Source organism: Diadema antillarum, unplaced genomic scaffold, assembly GCF_040938485.1.
Source record: "Diadema antillarum isolate AM-2024a unplaced genomic scaffold, OU_Dant_1.0 seq00000254_RagTag, whole genome shotgun sequence".
Classification (NCBI taxonomy): Eukaryota; Metazoa; Echinodermata; class Echinoidea; order Diadematoida; family Diadematidae; genus Diadema; species Diadema antillarum.
Window position 1 is genome coordinate 75,684 of NW_027271296.1, and position 15,762 is coordinate 91,445.

Genomic DNA, 15,762 nt, shown 5'->3' on the forward strand with positions numbered 1-15,762 from the left:
AATGAAACCAGCATCTAGACTATGGGCACTTATGAGACAATTACATCCTAGTTCTTGACTGTCTGGAGGAGAAACACTAAACAGCCGTCACTGGTCCACAATGGGGGCATGAGTTATAGGCTATTAAAAGTCAGCAGTGGTTGCCAGCAAGTGTCATATTACAGCAGTTATGCCATGCCATAAAGAGACCACAAAACCAGGTCTGTATACAATACCAGCATTTCTTTTTTTCATGTCATAAAAACCTCTTACTCATTGATAATCAGTAAGAAAAAAAAACTGACTGAAAGTTTAGTGTGTCATCACAGCTATTCATTATTAGACTTAGCATTTAAAGGTATTGTTAAGCATTGGGAGCAGGGATTTTAAAAATGTTTGAGTTATCACATTTGATGCATATGTGTTGGTCAGTTGTATCACAAAACATCCTACCATAAAAAATTGCAATAAAGCCTGAAATTAGAGGAAATATCACTATTTTTGTCAACAAACCATACCTGTAAACAGTTTATTCTAGAAACAATTTCATAACTATTGTTCATATTTTGTATATTTAACAATATTTAACACTTGATTATACTGAATAACATTTTTACATTGGTTGTTTCTATTCCTATCTCACATCTTAGAACTATTTTGTAGTACTTAAGGTGGTTTCTTGTTCCATCTGCAAATGGTGAATAATCCCTTAAAGATTTGAGCTATCAATAAAGGGGAAAAAACTTACTGAAAGTCAAGTGTGTAATAACAGCTATTCACTAGGAGACTTAGTATTTAGGATTTCAGCTGTCGATACAGGACTCTCAGCCTTGAGGTTGCTGGTTCAAATCCACAGGTGTTAGTGGTAGTGGTCGTGCCCTTGGGCAAGGCACTTATCCCTGTGTACAACACTATGGGTTTCCTGTATCAATCAGCACTCAACAGGTTTATCCTAACTGCCTAGTCCTTTGGAGAGAAAATGTTAGAAGCACTGGTCCATGGTTTGCTTGTATGTATGCATCTATTTGCTCTTGTACTGGCCACATAAGAGAGATCCACTATCAGTACAGCTGTAATTCATAACCAAGTACTATCTTTGGGAAAGCCCACATGTACCTCGAATGAAAATCTACTTTGATCTTTTTATTTCAACCTAAATGGATTAGCTTTGTTCTCCTGGGGTGAAATATCATTAGAGTTTTAAATTTCATTCTTCTGCTCTGAGTTATAGCCTTGCTATTGACTGTGAAAATACTTAGAAATCAGTATGTTCTACATATCTTATTGTGACTCTTAGTGTTGTAGATGTATGATCTATTTGATTTCACTAAATTCTATTCATTTCACAGCAGCAGTATAGTTCATGGCCATAATACCTTTGAAAGACCTTAGATAATTCTTCAAACACAAGAGTAAATCCAACTGGATACACTTTCTTTGTGATGAAATGAGAGAAGATTTCACATTTATCCCTGTAACTCTAATTACTCTCCAACGCTCGCATCAGGTTTCTCCATTTTTCCTGCCAACATGACCATGCCTAATACAACTTGAGTGTTTGCTGTAAACCACTTGATTCAGGGGACATCTTACATCGTATGCTCCAGCTTTGATCTGTGAGTAGAGTCGGTGTTGGTCCTCATCCCAAAATGGGGGGTACCCCACCAGGAGAATATATAATATAACACCTGCAATGGGAGAAGAAGAGGAGAGAAAGAGAAGAGAGAGAGAGTGAGAGAGAGAGAGAAAATTAAAGGGATGAGGGAGTAGGAAAAGAAGAGGGAAACAAAAAATTAATGAAAATTACAATTTACAAAACATGTTGAGCAACGAAAAAAACTTGTGATATAAAAATATAAAGATATAAATGCAATAAATGCATATCATGAATCACGGTAAACTACCTAGAATACATAAGTCCCTCCAGTTAGTCACAGTTTTCACACTATGTATACAACATTGTATTGATAATCAGACACAAATTCAAAGTAAGGGAAGACTACTCTTCCATAAATATATCACTGAATATTGAAGTCCTCTCCCATCCCCCCCCCCCTTCCTCACCTGAAGAAAATAGAGAGAATCCTTTAAAGAAACTGGGAAAGAACAAAGGTCATTCAAAGTATCACTTTAGTTCAGTTACTTTGGCCCAAACTCATTGTTTCACTTCTCTTATTAATAAGCAACAATAATAATTTTTGATCTTCTTCAATTCCTTTTTTTTTGGGGGGGGGGGGGTGGATACTCTCAAAGTTTCTACAGATTTACAGCGAGGTCAGTATACTGTAAAACGAGGACTGTTCACGTGCATTTTAATTTTGTGAATTTCACGAAATTAAAACACATGCAAAATTTCTTGTGTACACTATATGCATTGAACGCCAGTGGCAATTCGCGAAAATTTTGTGCTGGGAATATATCACGTTTTACAGTAATGTCGATATCAGATACTCAGTGAAAGTTTGTAGCATTATCAATTGTCAAAAGATGTTTTACGTTTAATATCATAAACAGTAACACTACACCTCGAGCTGAAAACAGAGACTTCTAATATCAACAGTTATTAATATGTTTTTATTTGGATTCAAATTAAGGCACAGTGCTGAGTGTCAAGTATCTATTTTCATTCGGAGAGAAATGTTAAATCACTTTGCAAGCCTCTAAATCACTTACTGGTCATAAAAGCCACTGAGATGACAGGAACCATTTTAATAACTAAAATCAATTCAAGCCAAACAATGGTCTGGAAATACTCTCAATGACAATGAGGACTAATATGCATTTACCTTGAGTGGCAATATTAGAGAAATTAGTAAAATTTTATGGGTGCAACACACATTAAAACTCAGGAAATGACAGTAATTTTCTACTGCATTTGAGATCCAGCAGAGTGCTTTGTACAGATTGTTTCCGCTGTAAAATCTGGGGACTGGGGAGTGGCAAATGCAGTTATTTTATATTCGATACCATGTACAGCCTTACATGACACCTCTTGGTTATTTTTGCTGTCATTTACACATAAAAGGAAATTGTGTTCAATATTATCATCATGCATGATTCATCTGTAACTAAACAATAGTGCACACATATGAGCACACACACACACATATAAACACCCTCACATATACATACACATACATCAATGCATACACACATGCACATACATAAACATATATACATACACCTATGCATTCACACACATACACAAACACAGTCATATTCTGCACATAAACCTGTGCATACACATACACACATATACACAAACACAAGGTCAAATTCTAAATCAAAGATTCATTGGTCTTCCTGAGAACTAGAACAAACTGACAGAGAGCAGTATGAACACCTGCATCCAAAAAGTTGCACACACTCAGATTACAATCAGCCATTCTGGCAGAAAGAAGTAAGAGCTATTGTTCAACCAGCATAATGGTACCTGAAGAATATTCACATATTCATGAATGACCTTATGAAGTGAGATTTTGATCTTGGTGGTGGTGGTGGTGGTGGTGGTGGGGGGGGGGGGGGGGTGGAGGAGAAGACTGAAATCCGATTCATAAAGAGGCAATATGGCAAGATCCCGTAAACCGGTCCCTCAGAAGGGACCAGGGGGTGTTTCACAAAGAAGTTCAGTGGATCTTAACCCATTAAGGACAAGTCCCGAGTATACAATGTATTCAGGCAAGTGTCTAAGGGAAATGCATGTTGTAGCAAAATCAGCCCGTCCTCAACGGATTAAAAAATAAGATTGACTTAAAATTACAGTATGCCACTGGTTTCTCTGTCTACGTTTATCAGCATGTACTCAAATTGTCATTAATACTTACATTTAAAAAATGCTTTGTCACTTATTCTGCTTTGTATATTAATGGAGCCCTACATGACAAAAGTCTCCATAAATTCATTTTCATTAGGAAGTTAGAACAACACTGAAGACACACACAGCATACCATAATTTGAAGTTAAACTTAACTTTTAAGATTGACTTAGATTCCTTGTGAAACACCCTCCAGTCTTACCAGAATGATGAGATACCAGGCACTTGAAATAAAAGCCGAGTGATTTTTGAAATCCCCCATGAAAAACACAATCCTACCTCACAAGCAAAAAAGTCACAATATTACATACTTCACAATGGATTTTGCCAAACCTGGCATATGGCAATTTTCAAGCTACCCCTTTTTAGTTTGTTTTTATCATCTTTAACCCATTACTTGCTGGAACTAGGCATGCTATGTATTAATGTTGTGGGTAATTACAATACGTAGGAGGCAACAGCTTAAGATAATATAGTGTAACATACTTCGATACCATCATTGTCATTAACCTAATGTTTTATCCCTTAATGAACCACAATATATTTTCTCATACAGTGATTTATCCATACACAAACATCTCCTTCAACATGTATTACTACGAGACAGCAATACACAATAAAACTTCCATTTTGAAATATGATGGCTAAGTAATTATGTTTCCTTCAGTTTATACCAATGTACCAGTCCAATCTGCTGGGTTGAGGCTAAGTTCTCACCCAACCCCTCTAAAATCAACCCATGTACTTTTCCCATTTTCTCAATTTGGCGTCAAACTAATCACATGCCGTTCGTCCATTAGGTGGTGAACAACACACTATGTTACATCCCTTCACTTCGCATGAACACGGACAAGGACGTCTGAGTGGATGAGGTTATCACTGCTTGATGACTAAGGCCTAGATGTTAAAGGTGGGTCTATCATTCAACATTAGAAGTATTTTGGCATATAAATCTCCTAAAATGTCAATCTGTAGAAAAATGTGCATGGATTTATCACGTCATATTGTGGAGGCTTGCAGTTCTCATAATCATCATCATAACTACAATCACTAGTAACATTTACTGCTACTGTCATCATTATCATTTCACATCATTCTACTATCTTTATTCTTATCGTTATCACTACTACTACTACCACTACCACTACAACCACCACCACTACCATCTCCACTACTACTACTACTACTACTACTACTACTACTACTTCTACCACTACCACTACATCCACCACCACTACCAGCCCCACTACTACTACTACTACTACTACTACTACTACTGCTACTACTACTACCACTACCACCACCACCACTACCACAACCACTACCACTTTGTGGTACAGAGACCAGGTTCAAGTAATAAAGCACCACCTGTAATGACACTGTACCAAGACGATAACATCACATGCATGCTGATCACTATTTCATCAGCATAATACTAGAGTTGATCATTTAAAAGTTGCATAAAGTAATGCTAAAAGCTGGTAAACCCAAATGATATTCTCCCTTCCTTCAAATTTTAGGATCCTCTGGTACACATAAAAAAAGAAAAATCTATGGGGGGAGGGATTCCTTGATCCTAGGACAGAAAACCTCATTTCTGCTCAGATGTGAGAATGTGAGTGTTCTTATGTGTGTGTGCACTTTGGAAAAAAAATATATATATACATTTCCTTTTCTACAAAAATACCAAGAAATGTCGGTAAAGAAAGTAGCAGAATATTGCCAGTTTCAGGGATTGTAGACAAAGTGGGGAGTTAAGGGAAAAGTGCTCTGGGACCTGGACTAGTTTCTTAGTCTAGTCCCTCCCCAATTCCACAAACTTTATATGGCAGATGTATTTGACCTTCAGTGTCTCCTCATGACCAAGGTATATGATAAAAGGGCACCTGGTACTTCTAGACCCAGCAACTTAGGGATTTAAAGATGGCACAATTTCTTCACTTCTCATGGGGGTACATTAAAAAACCACAAATAGCATCGGGCAGCGAATACGTGCATTGCAGCGTACGCTCATCAGTAACGGTCGACTCCATTTGAGATTCTCCCGCTGTGAGTGTACTATACACAGTGATCAGTGATAAAGGTGTATACAATTTGTTACGGGGATTCTCAAAGACATCCGAGCCGGACCAGCCTTTCCACTCCATGGTATCCCCATGCTACTGGATCTTTAAGAGGAAGTATTAAAGGTGCATAGTCCCGGTAGTGTAGAGGGCGCTGTTGATGATACTGCCGATCACTGTCAGCATTGATACGAAGATAGCCGAAGTTGAGCTGTCATCAAGAGTAAAGCGCATAGGTGTTGCTAAGTAACGTTGCCTTCGTTGTCTTCTCTGCGCATCATGCAGTCTGTAGTAATGCCAGGGTGCGTGCATATGTGCTTCTTATTATGACATCACAACAGAAATTTGCTAAAGCTGTCATCCCCCTGAGCCGAATCATGAGCCGAACTGTGATCGGACCACTGACTACAGTGGATCGGACTTCTTCGGACTCGGGGAAGTGGGCCACAGCGTAAGCCAAAAAAGAGGAGTCGATAGCATAGGTCTCTATAGGAAACTTGCGCCGTGCGCCCGCGTACGCATTTGACTAAAACACCGGGACCATGCACCTTTAAAGGACAAGTCCACCTTCATATACATTAGGATTGAGAGAATGCAGCAATATTAGTAGAACACATCAGTGAAAGTTTGAGGAAAATCGGACAATCCGTTCAAAAGTTATGAATATTTTAAGTATCTGCACAGTCACTGCTGGATGAGAAGACTACTACAGTGTGTGATGCCACATGTGTACAACTATATAAGGAAAATAAAAAGACAATTTCACAAAACTTATACTTTTTGAATAAAGTGCACATTTCTTCGACTTGCTACTGACGTATGTTAAGGGTAATATTATTCCCCCTGCCTTCTGAAAGAGAGAAGTCGAGTGTTCTTTTGTTAGGTGAGAAAAATGGAAATATGTTGAATTTTCTTTATTCTTTCTTTATATCGTTGTACTCATGTGACATCACAAGCTTACTTAATCTTTTCATCCAGCCGTGACTGAGCAGAAACTTCAAAAATTCATAACTTTTGAAAAGATTGTCCGATTTTCCTCAAACTCTCACTGATGTGTTCTACTAATATTGCTGCATTCACTCAACCCACATGTCTATGAAGGTGAACTTGTCCTTTAAGTTCTGTGGCTAGTCTGGATGAATGATGGGGAAGAAGGGAGGGGTCCCCCAAACCAAATACTTACCACAAGCCCAAATGTCGACGGGTTTGCCGTATGGGTCCTTCCTGAGTACCTCCGGGGACAGGTAGCCTGGAGTCCCTGCAAAACCTGGGGGCCAAGGAAATATGAAAGATGTTGGTAAGCAGAGACTGGGATTCACATGTACATTATCACACTGGGAAATGAATAGATGGGATAGCTAGAAAGATATTGATATAGATATATAAAAACGGATATATAGATGATTACGAAAACAGATAGATAAATGGATATATAGATAAAAGGATAGATGGATAGACGGATAGGATAGATGGATAGATGGATAGAAGGATAGATGGATAGATGGATAGAAGGATAGATGGACAGATAGACAGACAGTGAAAAGAAAAAAGTACAGTCTTGACCTTTTTCTCTTTGACAGCTGGTTCCATGACATTAGCTCCTGCCATAATTGCTCCCATGACATATCTGCTGGCTAAGTCAGACATAAATTCCACCCACAAACATAACCCTGACCCTAATCCTAATCCTTATCCTCAGATCAAACTAAACCTAAAACCCTATCATAACCCTGACTACAACCCTAAGTCCTTGGAGAAAATAAGATCGGAACAACTGTTGCAGGAGCAGATGTTGTGTCACCTTGATAGCCAATTGATCTAGTTTTAAGCACAACCTATAGAAATTTATTTCAATGATTTGGGCTCAATGTTCTCACAGTTCTGACTGCGCCGCAAAATTTCTCATTTTCTTCTTTGCATAACTAAAAATGACAATGCATCGTACATGCATTCAAGCCTCATGACAATTTGCATCACCACGTTGATGTATGCTGATCTGCGGTCATATCGGTGGGAAATTAAGTCTTAAAATACATGATCTCAGTTATCCCACCTGCGTGTCTCTATCAACCTCATTCGTATCACAGGTGGCAATCCATTACCCTCATTTTCTTGGTTGTTATAAAGACAACACGAATTGTGTATGATGATGAACATAAAATCTTTGGGGTTTTTTTTTTCAATGTCCAAACACCTGTTGCTTGACTGGCATTTGTATTGCTCCTAATCTCATTGCATCTATCTCCTGCCACTCAGCTAGTCACTGACTGTTTCCTTACGGTTGGCGGGAGATGAAAGTGTGTTTTACTGAGCTACCTGCATTTGACCTTTTCTTTTGAGTGAAGCCAACCTCACGTCACCACCATCCTCATTTCTGGATCACTTCATCCTTCTTGGTTGCCCCTGGATACCATCTTTAAGGAGTGTGACATCTCTATTTCTATCCCTTTCCCTTTACTATACTGCTCTATCATACATCAAACATATTATATATATATTTTCTTTTTTATCTTTCTCTCTTTAGAAGTCAACACAAAACCCTCATTTCACAAGCTGGAAGCTGGTTATCAGAACATTCTGCGTCATTTTGTGTGCCTCAATGCCATGTTTGTGACTCTCACATTCAACATCCACTTTCCAGAGATGCACCTCATTGCTTTTCATCTTGAAAACGGCCATGGAAATGCTCCCTGAATACCAAACACAGATGGAAGGCTAGCATCCACAATACATTTCTTGGCCATTCAGCAAAACGGTATCTGACAACTTAACAATCGACCGATCTTGCTATTTTCTGCGGCAACAGAAAGAGAAAAGGAACTATCTATGACCCTTCTGCTCAGGGAAATCGATGCTGCATGTTTTTTTTTCTGAAATTTACTACAGCCTTTGAGCGAACATTTTGCGAGTGCAATTATTCAGATCTCTGCATATATAGAATGTGAACATTGATATGGGTGTGGTGCAAAAAACAAACAAAACAAAACTTGAACTACAAGGATACAAATGCATATTTCATATATATTTCACTGACTTTTATATTCCTATCATCTAGCTGCACACAAGATAGTGAGAAACAGCAATCAGTACAAGTCTAATCATCCTGCATTAAGCATACCGGTAATCATAAATAGAATTCCATGCCATGTTGAAGTAGACCTGATCTAGAAAGTAAAATCACACATACACACGCATACGCACACACACACATTATAAAAAAAGGGGGCAGCAGGTTTGTCAAAACCAGACACAAGTGTAGAAATATATAGAACTTACACTTGTTCATGTCTTCACAGAACAGTGATGACTAGTTGTTACCTCATATGTAAACTACAAATATCTGTTGCCATGCAACGTATGTGGATCCCCCGTTGTTAAACTATACGGCTAAAGAGTATACATTGCACTCCCGTTACATGGTTTTAACGAAATTCCAGTTACAACGAAGTAAAAATTCAAGCGGCAACATTACCTGCTCTTTCTTTTTAATTGTTTATCTGTTCAGTTATAACGAAATTTCAATATAACAAAAGCAAACTGCCAGTCCCGAGGCCTTCATTAAAACGGAGTCCACTGTACCATGATAGACCTGCGTATCTGTCTTTTCCCTTTCTTTCTTCCTCAATTTCTCTTGGGGCTGCGGGATGCCCATATCCTAAAATGTTTTATAGTTGTTACCTGCGACAAGTTTCAAGAATATGGTCTCAAAGTGGGCCTTGCCATGCAAACTGTTTCCGACTGTCTTGTTATCGAGTTACTCACTCGTACCAGCTTTCTGCAAGACAGGTTGTATGGTGATCTTACATTTCCACTGTTTCCCCAAACTGTCCCCCTATCCACCAAGATGTTTACTTGTGACAAAGGTTAGTATTACGGGACACTTGTGATCCTTACCATACCACTGTTCCCCATTGTCCAGTTCGATGGCCAGGCCAAAATCGGCTAGTTTGACGGCAGCACCCTTCTGCTTGCTGGCTAGCAGCAGGTTTTCCGGCTGGAGAAAAGAATGACAAGAATAAAAAAACATTAATGTGTTTAGTTGAAGATTTTTTTGAGGAAAGGAAACAAGAGTGTATTTGAAGATCTTTTCTGTCGAATTGACTTCATCAGCTGATTCTGCATCTGTCAAGGGCATATCTCACTGGAGGAGACTTTGCCACAACTGGTCAGTCGCTGCAATTCATGTGACTCGAAAGACCAAACACATAGCTTTCACTCTTGCCAAGAAGGCGACTCTATGGCGACTACAGAGACGTCTTCAATTAAGTGATAATGTATTTGCAAGAAGTAAAGGAGACGTCCCCATGACATCTCCGTGACATCTTCTCAGTTGCGGAGAAGTCTGGTCAATGTCACCGGTGGGTTGCCCATGGGTCCCTGTAAAGTCACGGTGAGGAGTCGCAGAAACTTGTGAGTGAAATTACTCTTCACGACCTTGCCACGACTAGGAGACATCGTGGAGATGCCTCAGCGACCACTCCGTGACCGGGGCGACTTAAGTCTCCACCAGGTTGCTAACTAGTCTCTAGCCCAATGAGATACCCACTTCAGTTTAAACAAACCAATGCATACACTGGTCAGAGTATGACGAAGTATCAAGATGGTCTGCTTTTTAAAGGTAACCTTTTCATGACATGCTGCATAGAAGCATTTGTAAACCCACTTTCATATAATACCTCACTAGTAAGGGAGGTTCCTTCATTCAACCTAGAGGTGCTTTTTCCCGACATTTAAAATTTTTCTCTCATATCCCTTAAACTTCAATTTACTTGACGTATACTCTCGCTCTCGTTAATACTCCATAATTGGCTTCGCCATCCCATGCCCTAAGGACCTCCGGAACTCTTCATCAAAACTCTGAACATGGTGATGACGAGGGAATACATACTTTGTGATCATCTTCTGTGGTGGCTTTATACTCGAGAAACCACATAAAATGCAAAGCCATTACCTGCTCTCTGCACACACTCAAAGGAAAGAGTACAGATAGAATCATACTGTACATGTATAACTGACACACACGATACTACATGTAATCAATCCAGTTCTTGCCAGCTTTGCCGTGGATTTGCCATTTTTGCAACTGGAGAGAAACACTTCATTTGTTGAAACCAAACCCCTATAAACAGAAGAACAAAAATTATTCACATGGAATTTTCTCCTATCTAGAGAAGCTTGAGCATTCTTAGTGAGGATAAAACATGATGTTTGAGATAAAAGCAACTCTAAATCCTTATCTCCAATATCCAATACAGAAGAGGAACAATCTTGAATTAATATTCAAATCCTCATTTTTGGCAGGTATCATATTCTTAATGCATCAACCTGTCATTTCAACTTCCTACTTTGTAATACAGCTTTTTTTTTCATTCATATCAATTACACAAAATGCAATAAAACACACACAGATTCTTTCTTTCTCTCTCTTATTCTTGATTGGTTAAAAACCCTCTAATTCTTGTAAGAAATAGGATGACAAGACTACAAAAATGAGACACATCTACAAGTCTTTATCAATCTTTTAAGTTCCTGTATTCATTCTCTCCAACAAAAATTCCTTATTCATGCATCAATTTTGCAGTCTCTCGAAAATGTCCATTTTGATCTATATGTGGAAACAAGTACAATATTGGGTGGTGGAACATAGAGACCGGTGCTCCACATCCATTAATGCACTCGATTGGACAGAAAATACACAATAACTCAGTAAAAGGCAACATCCAAAGCTGTACTTTTTTTGAGACTATGCCAAATATTCATGTGTAAACAAGGCAGTTCTGTTTTTCTGTAGGGCACTAATTTGCAGTGCAGTGACGCACAATTTGATATGTTACCATAGCAACACATCAGAGGCAAACACAACACATCAGAAGCAAACGGAGAGTGTTCAGCCCGAGAATGCTAGGTGGCACACATCCCCATTATTGGCCATTACTCGCTCTCTATTGAGAGAACTACATTGACAAACAACTATGAAAAGGTTGTGATTGTCATTCATCCCACACCTCAGGTCTTGAGAATCAGGGTATAGAAATAACTCTCACAGCAATTGATACATTAATTTCATGATAAAGCTAAAAATCATGGTGTCTCACTGTCATGATATGTTGATTCTTTTGAATACATTTTTTTTTTTTGGGGGGGGGGTGTGAACTTGTAAAATAATGTAAACTGCAACATGCTGCTTGAACGTACATTTCCATGTAAAATGGACAAATAATCAACTATCTACAAAAATATATATCGTTGCTGGGGTGGTAAGACCTTGTTTCTGCAATTTTGGTGAAAATGACTTTTTTGCATTTATGGTCAAATAATCGGTTAAGTGATGTCCTATCCAAGTCCTAGGTGTCTTACCCCAAAAATGAAGCCACCATGGCATGTCAAAGGAACGGCTGTCCCATTCGGTATAGTGCTTTGGCCGCCATGTTTTTTGGCTCTCCTGAACATTTGACATTTTGTAGATATGAGGTCTTGTCGCCTTAGCGACGATATATGTATATTCACATATCTAAACATATTAGCAAGCCAGCCCACATCCCCGACCCAAAGATGGTGTCATGTGCACGTAACCCCTGAGCACCATGTTTGTTTACAATGTCAGCATGTACTCACATACAGAGTAAATCTCTCAATATTTGCATACGATCTGCAGTTCAAACAAACTGATCATGCATGCATGGAGATTAGATTGCTGAGTAGGGTGATAAAACAATATATGGTGGGCAGAGGAAACACTATAATTTTCACACATATAAAGGCAGTTATGAGTGACTCAGGGGTCAAAGGGTTAAACAGAGCTCTTGCTTGCTTCAAATCCTGCAATCATATGAGATCTCTGTGCTAGTTTCCCTATCAACTGTTTTGACACCACCAAACCTCATCCTCGCACAATTTGGTGGACCAGGAATACTTCAGCCATGACTAATGTTACCCGTCATTAGCATTTCTGGGGATATCGGGTGGCGAAAGGCGATTCCCACCTAAATGGCATCCCGTATTACCGACAAAAAAAAAAAAGGCTGACGACACTGCACACAAACATATCCCTTTTCCACCGGCACAAAATGTCAGCTTGATAAACCAAAGAGACAATCTAATAACAGCAACAACGACAGATAAAAAAAGAAGGAAAAAAAAAAACCTGAATGCATGCATACTAGTGAGATGAGAGAAGAGAGAAATCTCACTGCAAACATTTCCTCCCTGATGTGCCGAATTATCTCCCAATTTTGGCCGTTATCGGCACAAGTCTCACCAGCGCGGCCGACGCACACGACTGGGGGAGCTATTTATATCCCCGTTGCCTCCTCTCGCTGCCCTTTCGCCCAAGTCGGTCTTTGCCGCTCGATTTCTGCCTAACAATTATCAACTCTCCGTCTTCAACCCATTGGGGTATTATCAATTTTCTGGCCCACTCATATATGCCACGCCACTGCGGCCATCCACACAAGACTCTAATGGGACTCCACTGTCCAAGAACTTGGGATGTCTTCAGTCACCTTTATTCTGCTGGATGGATGGATAGGGGCATAGATCCCCTGCCCCCCCCCCCTCTCAAAATATGCAAATGCAGCCAATCTCAAGGTGGCATCTTTCCCAGAATAACTGTGCACTGGGCGACTTCACAGATCCACAACAATCCACACTAGTACTGGTAAGGTCATAATGCGCATACCTGTGTCAACTGCTGTCAAAACAAGAACGCTATCCAATTGTAAACAAGCAGCATTTTGGTCTCTTCTGTTTGTTTGTTTGTTTGTTTGTTTGTTTTTTCTCTTTTTCTATCTTTGCAGTAGAAGGGAGAAATGGATCATCTGAGAGAAATATTGAAGTCCATCATTATGTGAGTTTAATGCTTACCTGTGAAACACAGATTCATACTTAATACTCTTTTAATAGAATACAGAGCTATTCACGGTACAGCACCAGTGTACCTTAAAGGGGATGGCTAGTAACTGATCAGTGGGAATCAGTGGGAATGCTGGGGGATGATTGTTCCAATTCTTGTGGGATTCATTTAAGAGTACATTATATATCTATTGTTCTGTGAAAATTATTTGCTTCAGAACGGTCTCATATTCAAGTAATGTGCAGTTTAAAGCCTGTCACCGTACAGGCATGCTAACCTGGAAACATTAAACTGTACATTACTTGAATAGGAGACCATTCTGAAGCAAATAACTTTCACACAACAACAGATATATAATGTACTCTTAAATGAATCCCACAAGGATTGGAACAAACATCCCCCAGCATTTCCACTAGTGCCTACCCTTAAGGGCTTTTTACACTTGTAAATTTTTGCTTAGTCCCGTACCAACGGTGGGGCTAAGGGGGAAGGGGGGGGGAGGGGGGGGGGGCTCAGCCCCACCGTTGGTACGGGACTATCCTTAGCCCACTTTCTGTTTACACTCGTTTTTGCCAAAGTGGGCTAGCCATACCGATAGTCTAGTACTATCTGGCCCTGCAAAATAGCAGGGTTAGCACCGCAATTGCGGTGCCAAGCAAGCGAGTGTAAACAGAACGAAAAAATAATCCTGGGCTAAGCGACGGAGACGAAGTCTGACCCTCACTGACCAATCAGAAACGAGGTAATCAAGTGCTGCCGGTGCGTGCGTGTACGTGTACAGTACACAGCGTAATCATGAATATTCATGTGGTTTGGAAAGTCCGGGGCTAAGAAATACGAGTGTAAAAAGGTCAGTTTTCTCCTTAGCCCCAGACAAGAGATAGTACGGGACTAATTGGCTAGTGTAAAAAGCTGAAACAATTGGTACGGGACTAACGATAGTCCTGGGTCAGAGAAAGTCCGGGGTTAAGAAACACAAGTATAAAAAGGGCTTAAGTAACAGGGTGTTCATGTATGCTGCTCCCAAATTGTGGAATAATCTCCCTCCATTTGTCAGGCAAGTTTGACAGAGTTCAAGACCTTGTTAAAAAGTCATCTTCTCAAAAGTGCTACTTGGTTTGAATTATGTATGCTCGGACTGTTCTTGTCATTCATAGTAGAGTACATCACTACAAAAGCTGCAAAATATAAACGTCCTTTCATTATTTTTATGATTATTATTGTTTGAACACTCTTTGTGAAATTGACTATTACCAGTCCATCATGTACTGATTTTGCACAGATAGATGTTGTACATGTATGTTATGTATCGTTAGTGTGTGCTTAAAGGTGGACACTTCACACAAGAAGATCCATCTAATTCACTCGCATGAATCCTCGCATGAACCCTTGACTCACGCAAGTCAGAATGATCGGATTTGTGTTCACATACAATCATGTGCATTGCAGATTACTCAAAGACCACTTTTGTCAGGTGGCATTGGGCATTTGGGGGTCCTACAGATTCATCTTTTTCTCTGGTCTAAGAGCACTCTCTGACAGTTCTGGAGCATATGGACCGATCCCATAATCTTTACGTAGGTTTGATGCTCTAACATACAGATTGTAAACCTTCAACCAAGGTCTGATGACAACAAAGTCGTAAGTACGTGAACTCGGCAAACGTACTCCTTCGCCGACATTTGGTCATCAGTGATAAGATGGGGGGGGGGGGGGAGGGGAATCACACTATGCACGTTTCTGTCAAACTAGCACCTGTGCTGGGCAGTCGGGGACTATTTGCCGTGCCACGTCAGGCATGGTATCCGAATGACCATGCTATTTGCTCTGGACATCCTAGGTTGTGAGAGTAAATATGTGAGGGGAGTTGGATAGCCTGTCACAGCCTAGAAAAAGAAGAAGTAATAGATGCCCAAGGGACTGCATGTGGCAAAGAGACAAACTTCCGCAGAATCAAACTAATAATGCAAAATTTCACGTTCGGGGGGTATAGAATATTTTAAATGGTGGGGTGGGGGCATTTTGAGTAGTACAGTGTGATGTAGTCTGGGTAT

General features: G+C 39.8%; 1 protein-coding gene across 9 annotated transcripts in view; it reads right to left on the reverse strand.

The window, feature by feature from the left end:
• The window catches only part of LOC139729725 (calcium/calmodulin-dependent protein kinase type II subunit alpha-like), a 200,919-nt gene that overhangs the window by 67,457 nt on the left and 117,700 nt on the right, over positions 1 to 15,762 (reverse strand). For all 9 annotated transcript variants that reach the window (XM_071640659.1, XM_071640655.1, XM_071640654.1 and 6 more), the window contains exons 6-8: positions 9,751 to 9,850; positions 7,040 to 7,123; positions 1,573 to 1,667 (exon numbers count right to left, since the gene is read on the reverse strand). In XM_071640659.1, coding sequence (XP_071496760.1) covers positions 1,573 to 1,667; positions 7,040 to 7,123; positions 9,751 to 9,850 — 279 coding nt within the window. The remainder of the gene's footprint in view (positions 1 to 1,572; positions 1,668 to 7,039; positions 7,124 to 9,750; positions 9,851 to 15,762) is intronic.